The sequence below is a fragment of the Palaemon carinicauda genome, chromosome 16, assembly GCF_036898095.1.
Source record: "Palaemon carinicauda isolate YSFRI2023 chromosome 16, ASM3689809v2, whole genome shotgun sequence".
NCBI lineage: Eukaryota > Metazoa > Arthropoda > Malacostraca > Decapoda > Palaemonidae > Palaemon > Palaemon carinicauda.
Genome location: NC_090740.1, coordinates 20,403,490 through 20,423,525, shown reverse-complemented (window position 1 = coordinate 20,423,525; position 20,036 = coordinate 20,403,490). Strand labels below are relative to the sequence as shown.

Here is a 20,036-nt window from a genome sequence, read left to right as displayed (position 1 = left end):
AAGCACGCGCTCCAACAAGCACACCATCGCTTCATTCCCCTCCCCCGCAAGTGTATACCGGTGCGCATTGTGGGAGAAGGGAAACATGTAGAGGGCTTCAGGATCCCTAAGCTACATTCTAAGACTAACCCACCTATTCCAGTAACTCCTCCCAGGGAACCTTCGGTCCCTTTCCCTTCAGGGGGTCTGTCTGACAGTGCGTTTGTCAGCCAGCAGCTCTGGTTCAATGCCTTGATCAGAGCCGTAACCCAGGCTTTCAAGCCTGTCCTGTCTGATCTAGGGCATGGAACCATGGCTTCCTCTACCCGTTTGAAGAGGAAAAGAGGAGTTTCGGACGCGGTCACTTCCCCTAGGGCGAAACTGGCTCCACTCAGACCATCGAGGCAAGTTCCTCCTGTTCCTCAGACTAACTCATCATCCCTTTCAGACGAAGATCTCCCGTCACCTTGGGAACCACGCGAAGAGAGACTTTCCCCCATCGCACCAATGGAGGAAATCTCTCCACGTCGAGAGTTCCTCGCAGTCTGAGAATAGAAGGGACATGCCACACACATTGATGTTGGAGTCTTACCTCCTTCCCCGGAAGGAATCTAAAGACTCCAAAACCTTGCCAAAGTACTCAACTAGGGCTAGGATGGAGCCAGCCAGCCACTCAGGGAATGTTCGTGACTCTCCCCAAGAAGAGCCTTTGGGGACAAAAGGAGACTTCGCTGCAAGTCCTACAACAGGAGGAGACCAGCAGGAGTCAGAACATGCATTCTGGCAGTTTCTGACTCTAATGGGGGTTCTCAACAGGTTTTCCGACCCAGAGATCCCCCCTCGAGAGGGCAAAGATAGGACCGCGTCTTTGGTACTCCAAAACCCTCTAAGACCAGTGCAGCCCTGCCCTGGTCTCAAGGGGTGAAGAGTACCAGGGACAAGAACGCCCAGCAGCTCTCCGAGATGTCCTCCTCCAACCATTCCGGTACCACGAACAAGCTCCTCCCACCTCCTCGCGTACAGCAGAGGAGGTACTTCGAGATCCTGGAGGAGCCCAGTTCAGCTCTTCCTCTTCACCCCTCGCTGGAAGAGCTAACCAGGAGAGTCCCTCTTGAGAGAGACTCCAACTGGCAGGTTTCGTTCTCGGCAGTTGAGATCCTTAACCAGCGCCACGAAGTATGCTATGCAAGCTACTTCGTGGCTTGATGTCTGGTTAGGGACCTTAGGTATCTTGATATGATCCGAGGATTTCTCCAAGGAACTTACCAGGAAAGCTATGGAAACCTTCCTTCTCTCAGGAACTCGCACAATCGAGTTTCTTGCCCACCAAGTCTCGAACTCGTGGGCACATACCATCTTGAAACGTCGAGATGCAGTATTATTATTATTATTATTATTATTATTATTATTATTATTATTATTATTACTAGCCAAGCTACAACTCTTGTTGGAAAAGCAAGATGCTATAAGCCCAAGGGCTCCAATAGGGAAAAATAGCCCAGTGAGGAAAGGAAATAAGGAAAAAAATAAATGATGAGAATAAATTAATAATAAATCATTCTAAAAACAGTAACAACGTCAAAACAGATATGTCCTATATAAACTATTAACAACGTCAAAAACAGATATGTCATATATAAACTATAAAAAGACTCGTGTCAGCCTGGTCAACATAAAAACATTTGCTTCAACTTTGAACTTTTGAAGTTCTACTGATTCAACCACCCGATTAGGAAGATCATTCCACAACTTGGTAACAGCTGGAATAAAACTTCTAGAATACTGTGAAGTATTGAGCCTCATGATGGAGAAGGCCTGTCTATTAGAATTAACTGCCTGCTTAGTATTACGAATGGGATAGAATTGTCCAGGGAGATCTGAATGTAAAGGATGGTCAGAGGATGAAAAATCTTATGCAACATGCATAATGAACTAATTGAACGACAGTGCCAAAGATTAATATCTAGATCAGGAATAAGAAATTTAATAGACCGTAAGTTTCTGTCCAACAAATTAAGATGAGAATCAGCAGCTGAACACCAGACAGGAGAACAATACTCAAAACAATGTAGAATGAAAGAATTAAAACACTTCTTCAGAATAGATTGATCACCGAAAATCTTGTAAGACTCTGAATAAGCCGATTTTTTGTGCAATTGAAGAAGACACAGACCTAATGTGTTTCTCAAAAGTAAATTTGCTGTCGAGAATCACACCTAAAATTTTAAAAGAGTCATACAAATTTAAAGAAACATTATCAATACTGAGATCCGGATGTTGAGGGGCCACCGTCCTTGACCTACTTACAATCATACTTTGTGTTTTATTAGGATTCAACTTCATACCCCATAATTTGCACCATGCACTAATTTTAGCTAAATCTCTGTTAAGGGATTCACCAACCGCAGATCTACATTCAGGGGATGTAATTGATGCAAAGAGAGTAGCATCATCTGCATATGCAACAAGCTTGTTTTCTAGGCCAAACCACATGTCATGTGTATGTAGTATGAAAAGTAATGGGCCAAGAACACTACCCTGTGGAACACTGGAGGTTCCACCTGAAGGTTCCTAGCGTCGAGATCAATAGGCTCAGACATTCCTCCATAGAGGGGTCTCATCTGTTTGAGTCTAAGGATGTGGAGCATGCTGCTGAGAGGTGGAGGAAGTCTCATCAAGACTGCCTCCTCCATGGGGCTTTAACATCTAAGCCCTATAAACCTCCAGCACCACAGCAGTCCCGTCCTACCAAGACCACAACGACGACAAAAACTGCAGTGAAGACAACGGTGTCTAAGCCCTTTCTTGACAAAGACAGGAAAGGCAAAAAGTCCTCCTGGGGAGGGAAAAATCCTAGAGGAAGCAGCTGAGGCTGTAAACGCTAGGATAGGCAGTCCCCCTGCATTGCCACCAGTGGGGGGATGCCTACAAAGTTGCACAAACAGGTGGAAGCAACTCTGGGCCAATTCCTGGACAATCTCCGTGATCAGTTTAGGATATCGCGTCCCGTTCATAACATCTCTACCTCCCCCGACCAGGAATCCAGTGTCATTGAACTCCCTTGCCATGGGATTGGCAAGGGGGGCAAGCCCTTTGGGCAGAAGTCCAGAACCTGTTGAAGTAGGGCACTCTCCAAGAGGTCCTCGATGGATCCCCAGGCTTCTTCAGTCGACTCTTTGTTGTAAAGAAGGCGTCTGGAGGCTGGAGACCAGTCATCAACCTCTCATCGACTTGAACAGCTCTGAACAATTTTGTCAAACAAACTCCGTTCAGCATGGAGATGGCAGACATGGTTAGACTAGCAGTAAGACCGCAAGACTTTTGGTGCACACTGGACCTAAAGGACGCGTACTTCCAGATCCCAGTACCAGATCCCAGTCCATCCGTCTTCAAGGAAGTACTTAAGGTTCAGCCTAGACAACAGAATATACCAATTCAAGGTGCTGTGCTTCGGTCTTTCCACAGCACCGCAAGTCTTCACCAGAGTGTTTACCCTAGTATTATCTTAGGTACACAGGATTGGCATCCGTCTTCTCTGCTATCTGGACGACTGGCTAATCCTAGCAGACTCGGTGTCAACCCTTCTTCAACACCGAGACAAACTTCTGAGACTTTGCCAGGATCTGGGGATCATGGTAAATCTCGAGAAGTCCTCTTTGCTTCCCACTCAAAGACTGGTATACTTAAGCATGATTGTGGACACCATTCCCCACAAAACCTTCCCATCAGACGACAGGATAGCAAGGGTGAGAAAGGTCGCAAGACCTTTTCTCAGACGAGAAGAACTTCCAGCTCAATCGTGGCTACGTCTCCTCAGTCACCTTTCATCGCTGGCCCGTCTAGTTCCCAATGGTCGCCTCAGGATGAGATCCCTCCAATGGCGACTCAAGTCCCGGAGGAATCAAGCACACGACTCCCTGGACATCCAGTTCCCCATGGGACCTGCGGAACTAACAGACCTCCAGTGGTGGGTGACAGACGAAAATCTACAAAAGGGAGTGGACCTTCTTGTCCTCCCCGCAGATTTGATGCTGTTTTCAGATGCTTCAAAAAAAGGGTGGTGGGCCCACGTGCTGCACCACACGAACTCAGGCCTCTGGTCAGAGTCAGAAAAGTACCTCCACATAAATCTCCTAGAGATGAAGTCCATCTTTCTGGCCCTTCCACAGTTCCAACAGTTCCTGGCAAGTCACTCTGGTGGTAATGAGCGACAACACCACAGTAGTGGCCTTCATCAGCAAACAAGGAGGTGCTTTTTCACAGCAACTATCCCATCTAGCAGTAGAGATATTGAGATGGGCCGAAATCTACTCGATACCATTATCGGCACGCTTCATTCCGGGCAAAAGGAATGTGCTCGCCAACAACCTGAGCAGAGCATCTCAGATAGTGAGTACCGAATGGTCTTTGGATCATCTAGTAGCCAAGAAAGTCCTGACTTTGTGAGGTTCTCAGACTGTGGACCTCGTCGCAACAGCACTGAATTTCAGGCTCCCGCTATACTGTTCCCCAGTCCCAGACCACAAGGCTCTCTGGCAAGATGCTTTCCAACAACGGTGGGACAACATCGACGTTTACGCCTTTCCCCTGTTCTGTCTGATGAGGAGGGTACTTAACAAGACCAGAACATCGGTCAATCTTTCAATGACCCTCATAGCTCTGCTATGACATCACGCAGAATGGTTCCCGGACCTTCTGCAACTCCTAACGGAGCCTCCAAGAGAACTCCCTCCACGACACAATCTACTCAAACAACTACATGCCAACATCTTCCACAAAGCCGTAGCTTCGCTACGACTTCACGCCTGGAGACTATACAGCATCTCCTCTCTGAGAGAGGATTTTCGCAACAAGTTGCGCTTAGGATGTCTGGACATCTGCAAAAATCATCAGCAGCAGTCTACCAGGCAAAGTAGAAAGTCTTCTGTGGTTGGTGTCGTGGAAGGGGTATCTCTCCACTCGATGCCATTATTCCAGCAATAAGAGAGTTCCTCGTGTATTTGCGTGAAGAAATGCGCCTATCAGTCTCGGCAGTGAAAGGCTATCGCTCAACCTTCAGCCTTGCCTTCAGACTGAAAGGAATGGACATTTCTTCATCGCTAGAACTTTCTCTACTCATACGGAGCTATGAACTTACCTGCCCCCAGTCAGAAGTGAGCTCTCCCCCATGGAACGTGGTTCGAGTTCTCAGATCTCTTAAGAGACATCCCTATGAACCATTACGCCAGGCAACAGATCGCCACCTGACTTGGAAGACGGTGTTCCTGATAGCTTTGGCCTCGGCCAAGCGAGTTAGTGAACTTCATGGTCTCATACGACATCGCCCATTCAAGGGGATGGGGAGAGGTAACGTTCAGCTTCGTCCCTGAGTTTATTGCTAAGACTCAGAACCTGGGAGTAGCGTATCCTCGATTCGACTCCTTCCAGATTTCTAGTCTCCATACTGTAACAGATGACCCAGATCATCTCTTACTATGCCCAGTAAGGAGTTTGAGGCACAAGAAAGACCAAGAGGAGGGTCACCAAGAACACCATCTCAGTATGGATTCGCAGGGTCATTGACCTTGAACTGAATCCAGACCCTCCTCCGTCACGTTGCCCCAGAGCACATGATTTCAGGGGCATAGCTACGTCCCTGGCCTTCAAAAGAAATTACTCAGTGACGCAGGTTCTTCAAGCTGGGGTTTGGAAATGTCAAAACACATTCACATCCCACTACCTGCAAGATGTGACCCACAGGAAACTCTATACGTTTTCTATCGGTCCTGTGGTGGCTGCACAACAGCTGATTTAAAACCTCAAGCTCCTTCGTGGACAAGTAGCAGAAGGTTGAGGGTGTTGTTACCTGGTTTTAGTCTTCATGAATGAAAAAGTTTGACTGGCCCTTATTCTTTTTTTCATTCTCCCCTCTTTTGGGGAAAGCAGCATCCTGGGTTCTCTGTATAGCTGACCTCAAACCACTGCAGGTAAACCATGCTCCCTTGTGTACCTAGTATTAAGATTAATACTGTTGTGTCCCCACACCCTGGCGAGGTGGTATTGGGAAAGACCTAGTGCACAGTTTTTCCATCTAAAGAACTTCAGAATAACTTTCTAGGATGAGTCACATTTCTACATACCTTCACACACAGCTTGCGTAGGCAGCGAACCTTGCGTAGCAAGGTTTTAGCGAGGCGCAGGGATTCCTTATTCCTTGAGTGCTAACACACTCAGATAAGGAGCCCCCGGGTAAAGCCAAAAAGCCAGATTGGCTGGGATGTCCACCCTTCCTAATGGGTGAGTCACCCCTATTAAATAGCGTGGTTTGCATTCCAGTTACGGAACAAATGACAAATTTGTAGATAATTTGTATTTTTTCTAACTATACAAACCTTAGCTATTTAACCAAACTTGCCCGCCAGCCCTATCCCCCTTGAAGTCCTACCTCCAAGCAAAGTGAGCTCAATCACAGGTGTGTGAGGGGGAGCGGTAGCAACTACTCTCCCTTCCCCCCACTAACTAGCGGTGTGGGTAGTTAACCCTCGTTAAAAATTTAATGGCTCGTCATTTCAGCTACGCCGAAAGTAATACCCCATTAAATAGTTAAGGTTTGTATAGTTAGGAAAAATACAAATTATCTACGAATTTGTCATATATAGTAGTTTATGTAGGAGATATTTATTTTAATATTGTTACTCCTCTTGAAATATTTTATTTTTCCTTTTTTCCTTTCCTCACTTGTCCATTTTCCCTGTTGGAGCCCCTGGGATTATAGCATCCTGCTTTTCCAACTAGGGTTGTAGCTTTGCAAGTAATAATAATAATAACTGTATCAAAAGCAGCACTAAGATCGAGTAATATTAAGATACAACATTTATTTTCATCCATCATTTCCAGCATATTATTTACAAGAGAACAGATGGCTGTCTCCACAGAGTATAGTTTCCTGTAAGCAGATTGGTTGTCTGGCAAAGCTTTTATTACTTCTAAGTGACAGACTAGTTGTTCAAGAATTGCGTATTATAGCACTTTTGAAACAAACGATGGATTCGAAATAGGTCTTTATTAGCTTAATGCCTTGTAATCTTGAGCACTTTTCAGAACCTGTGTAACTGTAGCCATTTTCTCTGATTTTGTAAACTTAAAATTTACATTCATCAATGCTTGCATTTGCTGTTCTCATAATTATTTCGGCAAGACTAGAAAAGTTTCTTTCTCTAATTACTTTAGATATTGGCTTAGGTCAAGATACTATTTTTAGAGAGTTTGTAACTTTTGATAATGTAGACTAAGTCCATGAACCAGTGGTAGTAGGGTAAAGGTTTAAGGTGTTAGGTTTCAGTTTCAGTGCATCAGAATAGATGATCACCAGAGCGTTAGCCAGGCAAGCTTTCTGTGAACCACAATGCCTAATAGCCTTGTTCAGGACACAAGGGAAATGATCCGCTGAAGTCGTCTGCCGTCAAGGTTCTGGGGAAGGTTTCCCGCACTAATCAATTTACTTAGAGGACACATTTCAAAGGTGGTTCATCTAAACATAAGTTTTTACATATTCAATAATCACGTAAGAACTTTGAATGATATTTTTGAACCCAGGATTTTCATAACCCTTTAGATTGTCCTCTTTATTTGTAAGGGTGTCATTATAAAAATGTATAAAAAATTAGGACTAGCTAGGTTTATATTGTTAAAACTTTTTATGTCCTTTTAGAAAAAGAATTTTCAATCTCATCTACTCCAGCATCTGGGATCATTATTAAAGAGTCTCACATCAATCAAATCTACTTGTCAGGATTGGGATGGTGTTATATAATGTATTTAGAAGGTTCAATTTGTAGTATTTAAGAACCTTCTACTTGTATATTTAACAACTTAGCACATGATAAACTATAAGAACCATCTTTTAAGGTGGACATAAGATGTTTGTGTCCTTTTTATGGTTAGAGTGCGGTATGGTCTCCGAGGATTTTCCTGTTAAAGTATAAAACAGAGAATCCAATACAACCCTTCAAAAAAGTTTTTCTTCCTTCAGAACTACTTTTTTGGCCTTCATTCTGAACCAAATTATTTCAAGATGAAGAGTTGATTGCACTTCCCGTATTAAAAATAGTTCAATTTATTGTATCAGAAAATTGTGTCTTTGTTCAATAAGAGATATTCACTCTATTTTCAACAAACTACAATATAGATATTACAAGTAGTGCCCCTAATTGGTTCCCCTCCTAATCTAGGAGACAATTATAAAGAAGAAAACACATTATGGATCTCTGAGCATGGAAGGGATAAGTGACAGGCCCTCCCCTTGCTATTTATCTTGTCTTTGCTTCGTCCATCTCATCATTATCCTTGCCTGTCCAATATCCTGTGTTGACCTCAGAAAAATTTACTTCTCTTATGGGCTGCCTGAAGGTACAAATCTCATGTTAATCTTGATGGTGTAGCAATCTACCAGCTAGACAGACAAAGAAAGAGATAATAGAAATAAGAAAAAAATATTAAAATTGTTTTATATTTCTTCAATTTTAAATATTTAACTTAGCCGGTGAATATATAGCTGCAACTCTGTTGCTCGACAGACAAACTCTACGGAAAAAACTCGCCAGCGATCGCTATACAGGTTGCAGGTGTGCCCAACAGCGCCATCTGTCGACCAGATACCCAGCTCTTATGTAAACAAAGACTCAATTTTCTCTCTGTCGACGTGTCGACAAGACGTACTTTACTCGCTGTTGAAACCTGGAGTTTTTCCCATCATATTTGGTGAAGTACTATATTCTGGTTTGAGCTTTCGCAGTGCAGGTGTTTTATCTTCATCTTAAATTTTGAACTCGTTTTGGATAGATTTAATTTTGGTGACAAAGAGAGTATGGACTTTCTTTCACTTTTAAATGGCCGACCCTTCCCTTAGACGGAAGTGTGTTTAGGCTTTTAGTAATTATCTTATCACGTTATAAATTAATTATAGATTTTCCTCTTTGATTAACTTTCCATTTATAATAAACATAAAAAATAAATTTTAATGTTTTGTTTATATGCGACCTTTCCTGAGAGTAGGCGGTCCTAACTTGGAAACCGAAGTTAATCAACGTTGAGCCCTTTATATCGTAAATAGCTTTTAAAGAGCTAAGGATTTAAAACTTTTTAAATGAAATATTTTATGAAAGAATTTCTTTGAATAGTCTTCGTACCTTTTTCAAAGATGAATTAACGTTTAGTTTATTTATGCTACGCAGTTGTTGACGTTCAGGACGTTCAACATGCGCTCTATCGTTACGATAGAGAGAGAGTGTATCACGGTTTCACTTTGCAGAAAGAGTAAATCGATTCTGACGTTTTGTTCATTCTTTCTAAGCTTAAATGTTTTAAATTCTATTTTAAAGGAACTTTTTAATTGAAAAACCTTTCAGTTTTTTCCTTTGGTCAAATAACATGTTTTTTTGACGAAATGTAATTGGGCTCTTCTTTTAGGTGCGAAATCAAGAGAGAAAGAGAGAGAGAGATAGAGACGGAGGGAGAGAGAGGAGAGAAAACGTTCCGTTCAAGCGGGTAACGTTGTTCTCGTCCCGTCTCGGTACGGGGAGAAAGGATAAAACGTTTTTAGTTTTTATTCTCGTCCCCAGGCTATGTGCGGTTAGAGATTGAAAATGTAGTTTTGAAGGAACTAGTGTTTAGTCTCTTCACCAGCCACTGAAATTTTTATCTTAAAATATGTTTTCTGTTTTTTGCTGGTATTAATGAGCTTGCATTATACGACTGATTTCGCAATTACTACCTTTTGATAAGGGTAGAATTGCGTGCTTCAGGTAGAAATCAGTAAAAGTTTCGATTTCAGTGAAATAAGTGCAAAACAGAAAATCGAAGTGATGAAGTGATATTGCGCAAAGTGTTACAGTGTTGCGTCCGAGGGTTCGTCAGTTCGTGCCTGTCGTTCACCTAGTCTGGGACCTCTTGCAAGCTCCCAAACAGGGGAGAAGTAATGTCGAACGACTTATGGGTTCGAGAGGCCTTGATCAACGAACAGACGTTTCCCTCTATGGTATCGGGTGTATCTTACCAAGATCTCCCCTACCATAAGACGAGAGAGACGTTTTTTCTCCTCGTCATCCGAAGGCTTTTCGCATAAGAAACCTGTCACAAGGTTTCGAAGCCCTTAAGCGAAAGTCAGTCCTTTCAGGACAGGTCCAGCATCCTGGTTACAGCCATTAGGACAGCTCTGACCCTATGCAGTCATCGGATAACTGCTCGCCGCCTAACAAAAGCGTAACACAGACTCCGAGAGTCTTTTTTTGTTGGCAAAGTGTTTCGGTCACAGACGTTACCCTCGTCTCTTACCACAACCATTTCCGTTGATCCTTAATGGGTTGTATGGCAAGACATGCAGAATATGCTTGCCTCCCTTATGGAAGACTATTCTGTCGATTAGTCCGTTGAGTCTAGCCGTTTATCTCATCGATATCCTGGCTTTCAGCCAACCTAACGTTCCTTTGTGCTTCCTGTTGACGTTGGCGTAGCTAAGTCACGTCAGTCAGGTTGTTTAGAACCACACTCGATGCGGTCTCGTGTGGATTTTCAGCCGCATTTGGACGTTAGGCCACTTGCTGATGCTCCTGTTGACGTTCAAGACGTTCGCTAACAATCGGAGTTGACTTGTTTTGACGCTGTGCGTCAACCTCCGCATTCTAGAGTTGTTTTGACTGCTCAGTCTAGGCAGTCAAAGCAGTCTCGAGTGGACGCTGTGCGTCCTCACGCACCTGTTGTGGTTGACAGTTCAGTTGTTGACAGTTCACAGACTGTCAAGCAGTTACATGACGTTGCGTTCTGGTCCGCTACTAATGCACCAGTGAGTGTGGACTCTGCTTGTAAAGCATTGCCACCACGGTGGGTCTCTCCCTTGCTTGAGACTCAGCTTTTATCGGACAAGGTTCCTGTAGATGAGGAAGTTGCTGTTCCCCCTCCTACTGATATTCCCTTGAGGACTCTGTCAGATGGAGAGGAGCCTAAAGCTGCTTAGCCCTCTATGGACTTTAATTAAATCATGATGATTTTTTTTAAGGATCTTTGTCCGGATCTTTTTGTAACTGCTGCTCCTCGTTCGCCTAAACGTCAGAGCTTACACTAGGCCTAGCTACTTCGAAGCCGTTGTTTTTAAGCTTGTGCTCTCTCGCTCTCCTAGAGAGCTTTACGTTGGCTAGGCGACTGGTTTATCACCAGGAGGAGTTTGGGGGATACAGCCTTTGCTTTCCCTTCTTTTAAACTGGCTTATAGAGCGAGAGTCTGATATGACACGAGAGAAGTTCTCGGCTTGGGAGTTCATGCCTCTGCCCAGATAGACTTCTCAAATCTCGTAGACTCTCCCTGGCGCCTGGCCAGGAGACGCTCCAAGTTTTTTTACAGGTCAACTTCACAGCTGTTTTCGAGCCTTTGAAGTTTTGCTGTACAATTATGTCATGCATAAACAAGGCTTTCAGGGATGGAAAGCGGTACCGCCTCAGTCGCTAACCCCGTCTGTTGCCGCACCTGCTCCCGTAGACCCTAAATGGGCTTTGCTGCAAGACATGCAGTCCAAGCTTGCGTCCTTGATAGAGGACTTTTATGCGGAGAAGGTTGCTGCCGAACCTTCTGGCCAACAACCTTCCAACCGGTCGGTTGTGCGCCCTGTTGACGCTGAGGTAACCTTCTTGCGTCTGCCAGTTGAGGTGGTTCCTCCACCGATGCGACCCAGTGTGGGTTGCCAGCCGCACGTTGACGTTAAGCGACGCTCGGAGGTGGTTGTTGACGTTCAGGACGTTCAACAACCAGCAGAGGTGACTTGTTGTGACGCAGTGCGTCAACCTCAGCAACCCGGTATGGTGTTGACTGCACAACCCAGACGGTCTAGACAGTCTCGGGTGGACGCTGTGCTTCCTCGCGCACCCATGGTTGTTGACAGTTCACAGACTGTGCAGCAGTTCCATGATGTTGCGTCCGGCTCCGTCACGCATGCACCAGTGCGACCGGACTCAGCGAGCCAGACGTTGCCCACTCCGTTGCCCACTCCGTTGCCGTTTCCTCATCAGTTTTCGGATGAGGAACCCTCTGATGAGGACGTTGCTGAACAACAAGACGATCAGCCCCCAGAATAGATCAAGCCCTGCTATCCATCCAGAAGATGCTGAAGAAGGAACGCTGCTCAGTCAGGCTGTGGACGAGTCTGGTAGGGACGCTGTCATCCGTGGAACAATTTGTGTCACTAGGATGACTACACCTCCGTCCTCTTCAATACCATCTAGCTTTTCACTGGAAAAAGGACAAGACGCTAGAAGCGGTCTCGATCCCGGTTTCCGAAAAGATAAAGTCTTGTCTGACTTGGTGGAAGGACAATATCAACCTAAGAGAGGGTCTTCCCCTGGCTGTTCAGACTCCCAACCACGTTCTCTTCTCGGACGCATCGGACGTGGGCTGGGGCGCGACACTAGACGGTCGGGAATGCTCAGGACTGTGGAACTCGAGTCAGAGGAGCATGCATATCAACTGCAAGGAGCTGTTGGCAGTACATCTGGCCTTGAAAAGCTTCAAGTCTCTCCTTCGAGGCAAAGTGGTGGAAGTTAACTCGGACATCACCACGGCCTTGGCGTACATCTCCAAACAAGGAGGTACCCACTCACTGACGTTGTACGAGATCGCAAGGGACCTGCTCATCTGGTCAAAAGGTCAAGACATCTCCCTAGTAACGAGGTTCATCCAAGGCGACTTGAAAGTCATAGCAGATTGTCTCAGTCGGAAAGGGCAAGTAATTCCAACCGAATGGACCCTCCACAAGGATGTGTGCAAGAGACTTTGGGCCACTTGGGGTAAACCATCCATAGATCTCTTTGCAACCTCGCTGACCAAGAGGCTTCCAATCTATTGCTCTCCAGTCCCGGACCCAGCAGCAATACATATAGATGCTTTCCTCCTAGATTGGTCACATCTGGATCTCTACGCATTCCCACCGTTCAAGATTGTCAACAAGGTACTGCAGAAGTTCGCCTCTCACGAAGGGACAAGGTTGACGTTAGTTGCTTCCCTCTGGCCCGCGAGAGAATGGTTCACCGAGATACTTCGATGGTTAGTAGACGTTCCCAGAAGTCTTCCTCTAAGGGTAGACCTTCTACGTCAGCCACACGTAAAGAAGGTACTCCAAAGCCTCCACGCTCTTCGTCTGACTGCCTTCAGCTATCGAAAGACTCTCGAGAGCTAGAGGCTTTTCGAAGGAAGCAGCCAGTGCGATTGCTAGAGCAAGGAGAGCGTCTTCCATTAGAGTCTACCAATCGAAGTGGGAAGTCTTCCGAGACTGGTGCAAGTCAGTTTCTGTATCCTCAACCAGTACCTCTGTAGCTCAAATAGCTGATTTTCTCTTATACATGAGAAAAGGACGATCCCTTTCAGCTCCCACTATCAAGGGCTACAGAAGCATGTTGGCATCGGTCTTCCGGTATAGAGGCTTAGATCTTTCCAAACATAAAGATCTGCAAGACCTCCTTAAGTCTTTTGAGACCACCAAGGAGCGTCGTTTGGCTACCCCTGGATGGAATTTAGACGTGGTACTAAGATTCCTCATATCAGACAGGTTGGAGCCGTTACAATCAGCCTCCCTGAAAGATCTCACTCTTAAGACTTTTCCTGGTATGCTTAGCCTCGGCTAAAAGAGTCAGTGAGATTCATGCCTTCAGCAAGAACATCGGATTTTCGTCGGAAAAAGCCACTTGTTCGCTGCAACTTGGTTTTCTAGCCAAAAATGAGCTGCCTTCTCGGCCTTGGCCTAAATCTTTCGATATTCCCAGCTTATCGGAGATCGTAGGCAATGAACTAGAAAGAGTCTTATGCCCTGTTAGAGCTCTTAAGTTCTATTTAAAGCGTACTAAACCTTTACGAGGCCAATCTGAAGCTTTATGGTGTTCAGTTAAGAAACCATCCTTGCCTTTGTCAAAGAATGCTTGGTCAGACTTTATCAGATTGTTAATACGAGAAGCTCATTCACATCTGAGTGAGGAAGACCGAACTTTGCTTAAGGTGAAGACGCACGAAGTTAGAGCTGTAACAACTTCCGTGGCCTTTAAGCAAAATATATCTCTGCAAAGTATAATGGACGCAACCTATTGGAGAAGCAAGTCAGTGTTCGCGTCATTTTACTTGAAAGATGTCCAGTCTCTTTACGAGAACTGCTACACACTGGGACCATTCGTAGCAGCGAGTGCAGTAGTGGGTGAGGGCTCAACCACTACAATTCCCTAATTCCTTATCCTTTTAATCTGTCTCTTGAAATGTTGTTTTTTATGGGTTGTCCGGAAGGCTAAGAAGCCTTTCGCATCCTGGTTGATTTGGCGGGTGGTCAAAGTCATTTCTTGAGAGCGCCTAGATTAGGGTTTTGATGAGGTCCTGTTGTATGGGTTGCAACCCTTGATACTTCAGCTCCTAGGGGTCGATCAGCATCCTAAGAGGATCGCGAGGCTCCGTAAGGAAGACGTACTTAAAAGGCAGAGTAATTGTTCAAGTCGACTTCCTTACCAGGTACCTATTTATTTTGTTTTTGTTATTTTGATAACTTCTAAAATGAAATATAAAAACTCTTAGCTCATAAAATGTAAACATATATTACTGGTCTCTACCCACCATCCTGGGTGTGAATCAGCTATATATTCACCGGCTAAGTTAAATATTTAAAAATGATATTTTAATTATAAAATAAATTTTTGAATATACTTACCCGGTGAATATATAAATTAAATGACCCTCCCTTCCTCCCCAATAGAGACGCAGTGGGACGAGGAGAAAATTGAGTCTTTGTTTACATAAGAGCTGGGTATCTGGTCGACAGATGGCGCTGTTGGGCACACCCGCAACCTGTGTAGCGATCGCTGGCGAGTTTTTTCCGTAGAGTTTGTCTGTCGAGCAACAGAGTTGCAGCTATATATTCACCGGGTAAGTATATTCAAAAATTTATTTTATAAATAAAATATCATTTTTCGTATTAAAAAAATATTTCAACCCTTTAAATTTTAATTCCTTACCAGAACAAGTAAAGTCACTATGTTTCATTAGATACAAATATATTGCTTTCACTGATTAAAATGTGGAATTCTCTGCTTTCAGGTACTGGACCTATAAGGACTATTTTGATGAATCTCGGACAGCAGCAAAAGCTTTCATTAAACTTGGTTTAGAGCGTTTTCATGGTGTTTGCATCATGGGAGGAAATGCACCTGAATGGGTTATCGCTAACTTTGGTGAGATTTTTTATTTCAATTATTTGAGACAGCACAGTACATTAATATTATGTGTTGGCATTATACCAAGAAGCATTCAGTATATTCTATTTGATTTTCTCATTCAGTTTGCTTTTCAGAATCATTATGTGTATACTATCATACTAAAATTCTGTGGGCATATTCATGGGAACCATTCATTTTATTATATTCGTTAGAATTAATCTACACTATATATATATATATATATATATATATATATATATATATATATATATATATATATATATATATATATATATATATATATATATATATATATATATATATATATATATATGTGTGTGTATATATATATATGTATATATATGTATATATATGTATATATATGTATGTATATATATGTATATATATATATATATATATATATATATATATATATATATATATATATATATATATATATATATATATATATATATATGTATATATATATTTATGAATAGAACTTACCTGGCAGTTATATATATTTAGCTATAGTCTCTGACATCTGGCAGAATTTTTCAAAACTCGCGGCAACCGCCGTGTGGTGGTTGTGCGGTTAGGTGGTTAACAACTCTTACAGGGTGGTACTTGGAATCATTACCGTTTTTCTGTTCCTCAGATCATCTCTGCCGGTTGGACTGACAACATCGTTGGTCCGCCATTGGAGTTTTTCGTTCGCTTTCCGTGTCGCTGTACTGTACTTCTTTTTTGGTGACGTACACTGATCTGGGGTTTTGGAAATCGCATTTGTTATTATTCTTTAACTATTTGTTAGTTTACGATGACTGATCTGATAAACTTCATTTTCGGGTTTGTGTAAATGAGGTATGCAAGGTGAGGTTACCGAAAGTTTCGGTAGACCCTCACACTCTTTGTTTGAGGTGCAGGGGTTTTGAATGTGCGCTTGATAAAAGGTGCAAGGCATGTGAGGTTTTGAGCGAGAAGGAATGGTTAAGTATGAAACGCTATGTGCGTAAGTTAGAGTTATATAAAGTCAGGAGGGCTTCGAGACCTAAATCTAAATCTGCTAGTGAGCTTAGCTTAGATATTTCATTTGATCCCTTAATTAATTCCTCTGTAGAAGTTGAACCTTCTCCTGAGGTAGTAGCTCCTGCCCCTTCTACGGGAACGGTATCTACGGATGACCCTCTGTACGCCAGGATGGCGGGTGAGTTGAAGGCTCTTAAAGACCAGCTTTCAGCCTTTAAAGGTAAGAGTGAGAGTGTAATTAGTACTTGTGAAAGTGTAGTGGAGGTGGCGACTGATCGAACCTGTCACGTCCCTAGGTCTAGACTTCTACCAAGCTCCCAGGACCAAGGGAGAAGGTACATCGACGGCCGCAAGGGAGTGAGAGGTACGTATCCTTGGTCAGCCGTCGCCTCAGGCAGTCTTGTTGCGTTTTCCCAGGCTGCTCATGACCGCCACGGAAAAGGCGTGTCGGAAGTAATGGTGTCTTCCCCGAGCCCTTCTCCTAGACGCAAATGGAAGTATGAGGCTTCGAGACCGACCAAGAGGAGGTGGAAGCAAGCTGAACAGACCTGTTCTCGCTCACCCTTATCGAGTAGTCCGGAACCTTTTCCTTCCGAGGATGACTGGGAGAGATGGAAGGAAGGAAGATTTTCCTCTTCTTTTTAGTGACGAGAGACCGTCGAGAGACCCTTCTACGACCAGCGCTACGTGGTAGCCATCGCCTTCAGTATCACAGGATCCAGCAGCAGTCGCTAAGTCGTTTATGACTGTGATGCAGAAACAGCTGTTTTCTCTGGTGCAAGCTTTTAGCCGCCCTTCCCCCCAGTCGGGCAGGCGTAAGGACGACTCTTTACCGATTAAGAAATCGGCCTCTAAGAGGGAACGGAGTACCTCTCCTTTGCAGGACACTCAGTGTCACTCCTCGCCCAGGGAACTGCGGCGCGATTTGTCGAGCGCGCGGCACCGCTCTTCTTCCTCGACACGCCGCCAGGACGCTCGCGATCCTCGTCATCAGGACGCTTCTGTCTCTCGCTCACGACGCCAGGACGCTTCCGTTTCGCGACGTCAGGACGCATGCAGCTCTCGTCGCAAGGACGCTTCCATCTCTCGGCGCCAGGACGCATCCTCTTCCTGCCTCAAGAACGCTTCTAGCGCGCGACGCAAGGACGCCTCCAGCGCGCGGCGCCAGGACGCATGTGCCTCTCAATGTCAGGATGCATTCAGCCCTCGCCAACAGGACGCATCCAACGATTTGCTTTTCCCAGACGCAGGTGAACTTTTGGAAACTGCCTCCGACTTAGTTCCTTCAGCCCAAAGACAACCTGACTTGGAAGTAGGGCAAGATCTGGAGGATATTTCAGAGGATGAGGATAAGCCTGCTAACGTGGCTTCGGATTATAAGGTTCTCTCTTGCTCCCTCTTTGAGCTTTAGGGGAATAGTTTCAACCTGCTGCTCCTCGTTCTCCTCAGTCGCAGTTTAGCAGGAAGAAGGTCAAAAAGCAATCGGCTTTCATAAAAATGAAGCTGTCCATCTTGGCTAGGAAGGCTCTCGCTAGAGTTGATGACTGGCTGAAGGAGTGTAGGCAAGTGGTAAAGACCACCTTCTCGTTTCCAACAGCTCGACTTGCATCTAAGCCGGTCATGTGGTACGAGACTGGAGAAGCTCTGGGCCTGGGAGTGCCTGCCTCCTCCCAGGGGGACTTCTCTGGCATTGTTGACTCTTCCAGAAGACATGCCCTTAACTCGGCGAAGGTAATGTGGTCTATGTCTGAGCTTGACCACCTCGTCAAGGGAATTTTCCGAGCCTTCGAAGTCTTCAGTTTTTTGGACTGGTCTCTGGGTACGCTGGCCAGGAAAGAAGAACGTTTGGAAGAAACGGAAGACCTTACTAGTATTATGGCCTGCATGGACAAGGCTCTTAGGGATGGGTCAAATGAGTTGGCTTCCCTATTTTCCGCAGGAGTTTTAAAGAAGAGGGCCCTTTTATGTTCGTTCACTTACAGAGCAGTTATGGTTGCGCAGAAGGCTGAGCTCTTTTACGCCCCTCTCTTGGAGCACCTTTTTCCTGAGTCCCTTGTCAGGGACATTACCCTTTCGCTAGTGCAAAAGGCCACACAAGACCTCCTGTCACGCTCTGCAAGGAACCCTTTACCAGTAGTTCCTTCTTCACTGAAGAGAGAGGAGAGGAAGCTTCAGCAGCCCTTTCGAGGTAGAACTCCTACGAGAACATACTTCAGGGGAAGAAGGCAGGAGATGGGCGGTAGAACGAATAGAGGTTCGTTCAGGTCCCACTCCAGATGAAGCTCAAGTTCTCGAGACAGTGGTAGGAGCAAGGCTGTCACTTTTTTGGCAGGCCTGGAAGAAAAGAGGGGCGGATGCCTGGTCCCTCTCGGTCATCAAGGAGGGATACAAGATCCCTCTCTTGAAGAAGCCTCCGCTTTCAAATACACCTCTAGCCTTAGTAGCGCAGTACTCGAATGCCGTGAAACAAGGGGCTCTTATGGATCTGGTGAACCAGATGCTGGAGAAGGGAGCGATAGAGCCAGTTCTGGAACTATCTTCCCCAGGTTTCTACAATCGCCTGTTTCTGGTACCCAAGAGCTCGGGTGGATGGAGACCAGTTCTAGTTGTCAGCGCTCTGAACGTCTTTGTGGAAAAGACAAAATTTACCATGGAGACGACTCAGTCGGTGCTGGCAGCGGTACGTCCAGGGGACTGGATGGTGTCTCTGGATTTACAGGACGCTTACTTTCACATCCCCATCCTTCCGACTTCAAGGAAGTTCCTAAGATTCATGATCCAGGGCAAGTGTTTCCAGTTCAAGGCTCTTTGCTTCGGCCTCAGCACTGCTCCTCAAGTCTTCACCAGAGTAATGGCGAACGTGGCAGGATTGTTTCATCAAGAGGGGATAAGAGTATCTCTATATTTGGACGACTGGTTGATAAGATCCCGGTCGAAGGAGAAATGTCTGGAGGACCTACGCAAGACATTTATGATGGCTCAGGAACTGGGTCTCGTCATCAACAAGGAGAAGTCCCAGACCGAACCGAAGGAATTCCTGGAAAGACAGAAGTGCTCAGCGAGGGATTTGATGAGTTTGCTGGGAACCCTCTCCTCGCTCAAACAGTTTGTCTGTCTGGGAAGACTGCATCTCAGACCTCTTCAACACTTCCTATCAAGGGTGTGGGACAGGAAGGTTCAGGAGGACTCCTTTTCCTTCCTCATTCCAGCAGAAATCAAGAGTCATCTGATTTGGTGGCTGGATCCAGCTATTTTAGGGGAAGGAATCTCCCTGTTCAGGAAGAACCCAGACCTAGTATTGTTCTCAGATGCTTCGGAGTCAGGATGGGGAGCAACAGTGGGAAGCAAGGAGGTCTCAGGCTCTTGGGGAAAGGAACAAAACGGATGGCACATCAACAGGAAAGAGTTGATGGCCATTCTGTTTGGACTGAAGGCCTTCAAAGACTCAGTGTCAGGGAGGATAGTGGAGGTCAATTCGGACAACACCACGGCTCTGGCTTACATCAGGAAGGAAGGGGGAACTCACTCTCTGTCTCTGTTCGAAACGGCAAAAGAGCTCCTTCTGTGGTCGAAGGAGAACAACGTAGAACTTCTAACAAGATTCGTGCAGGGACAGAAGAATGTAAGGGCAGACATGCTCAGCAGGAAAGGGCAAGTTCTTCCCACGGAATGGACCCTCAACCATCAGGTTTGTCAGAGTCTGTGGAAGTTATGGGGGAGGCCTTTAATAGACCTCTTCGCCTCCAACCAAAACAAAAGGATCCCCAACTACTGCTCCCTAGTCCCGGACGAGGAGGTAATACTGTAGCAGTAGATGCC

General features: G+C 45.1%; 1 protein-coding gene across 4 annotated transcripts in view; it reads left to right on the top strand.

The window, feature by feature from the left end:
- Positions 1-20,036, top strand: part of LOC137655686 (long-chain-fatty-acid--CoA ligase ACSBG2-like) — a 131,900-nt gene that overhangs the window by 31,465 nt on the left and 80,399 nt on the right. For all 4 annotated transcript variants that reach the window (XM_068389646.1, XM_068389645.1, XM_068389648.1 and 1 more), the window contains exon 5: positions 15,070-15,203. In XM_068389646.1, the coding sequence (XP_068245747.1) occupies positions 15,070-15,203 (134 nt within the window). The remainder of the gene's footprint in view (positions 1-15,069; positions 15,204-20,036) is intronic.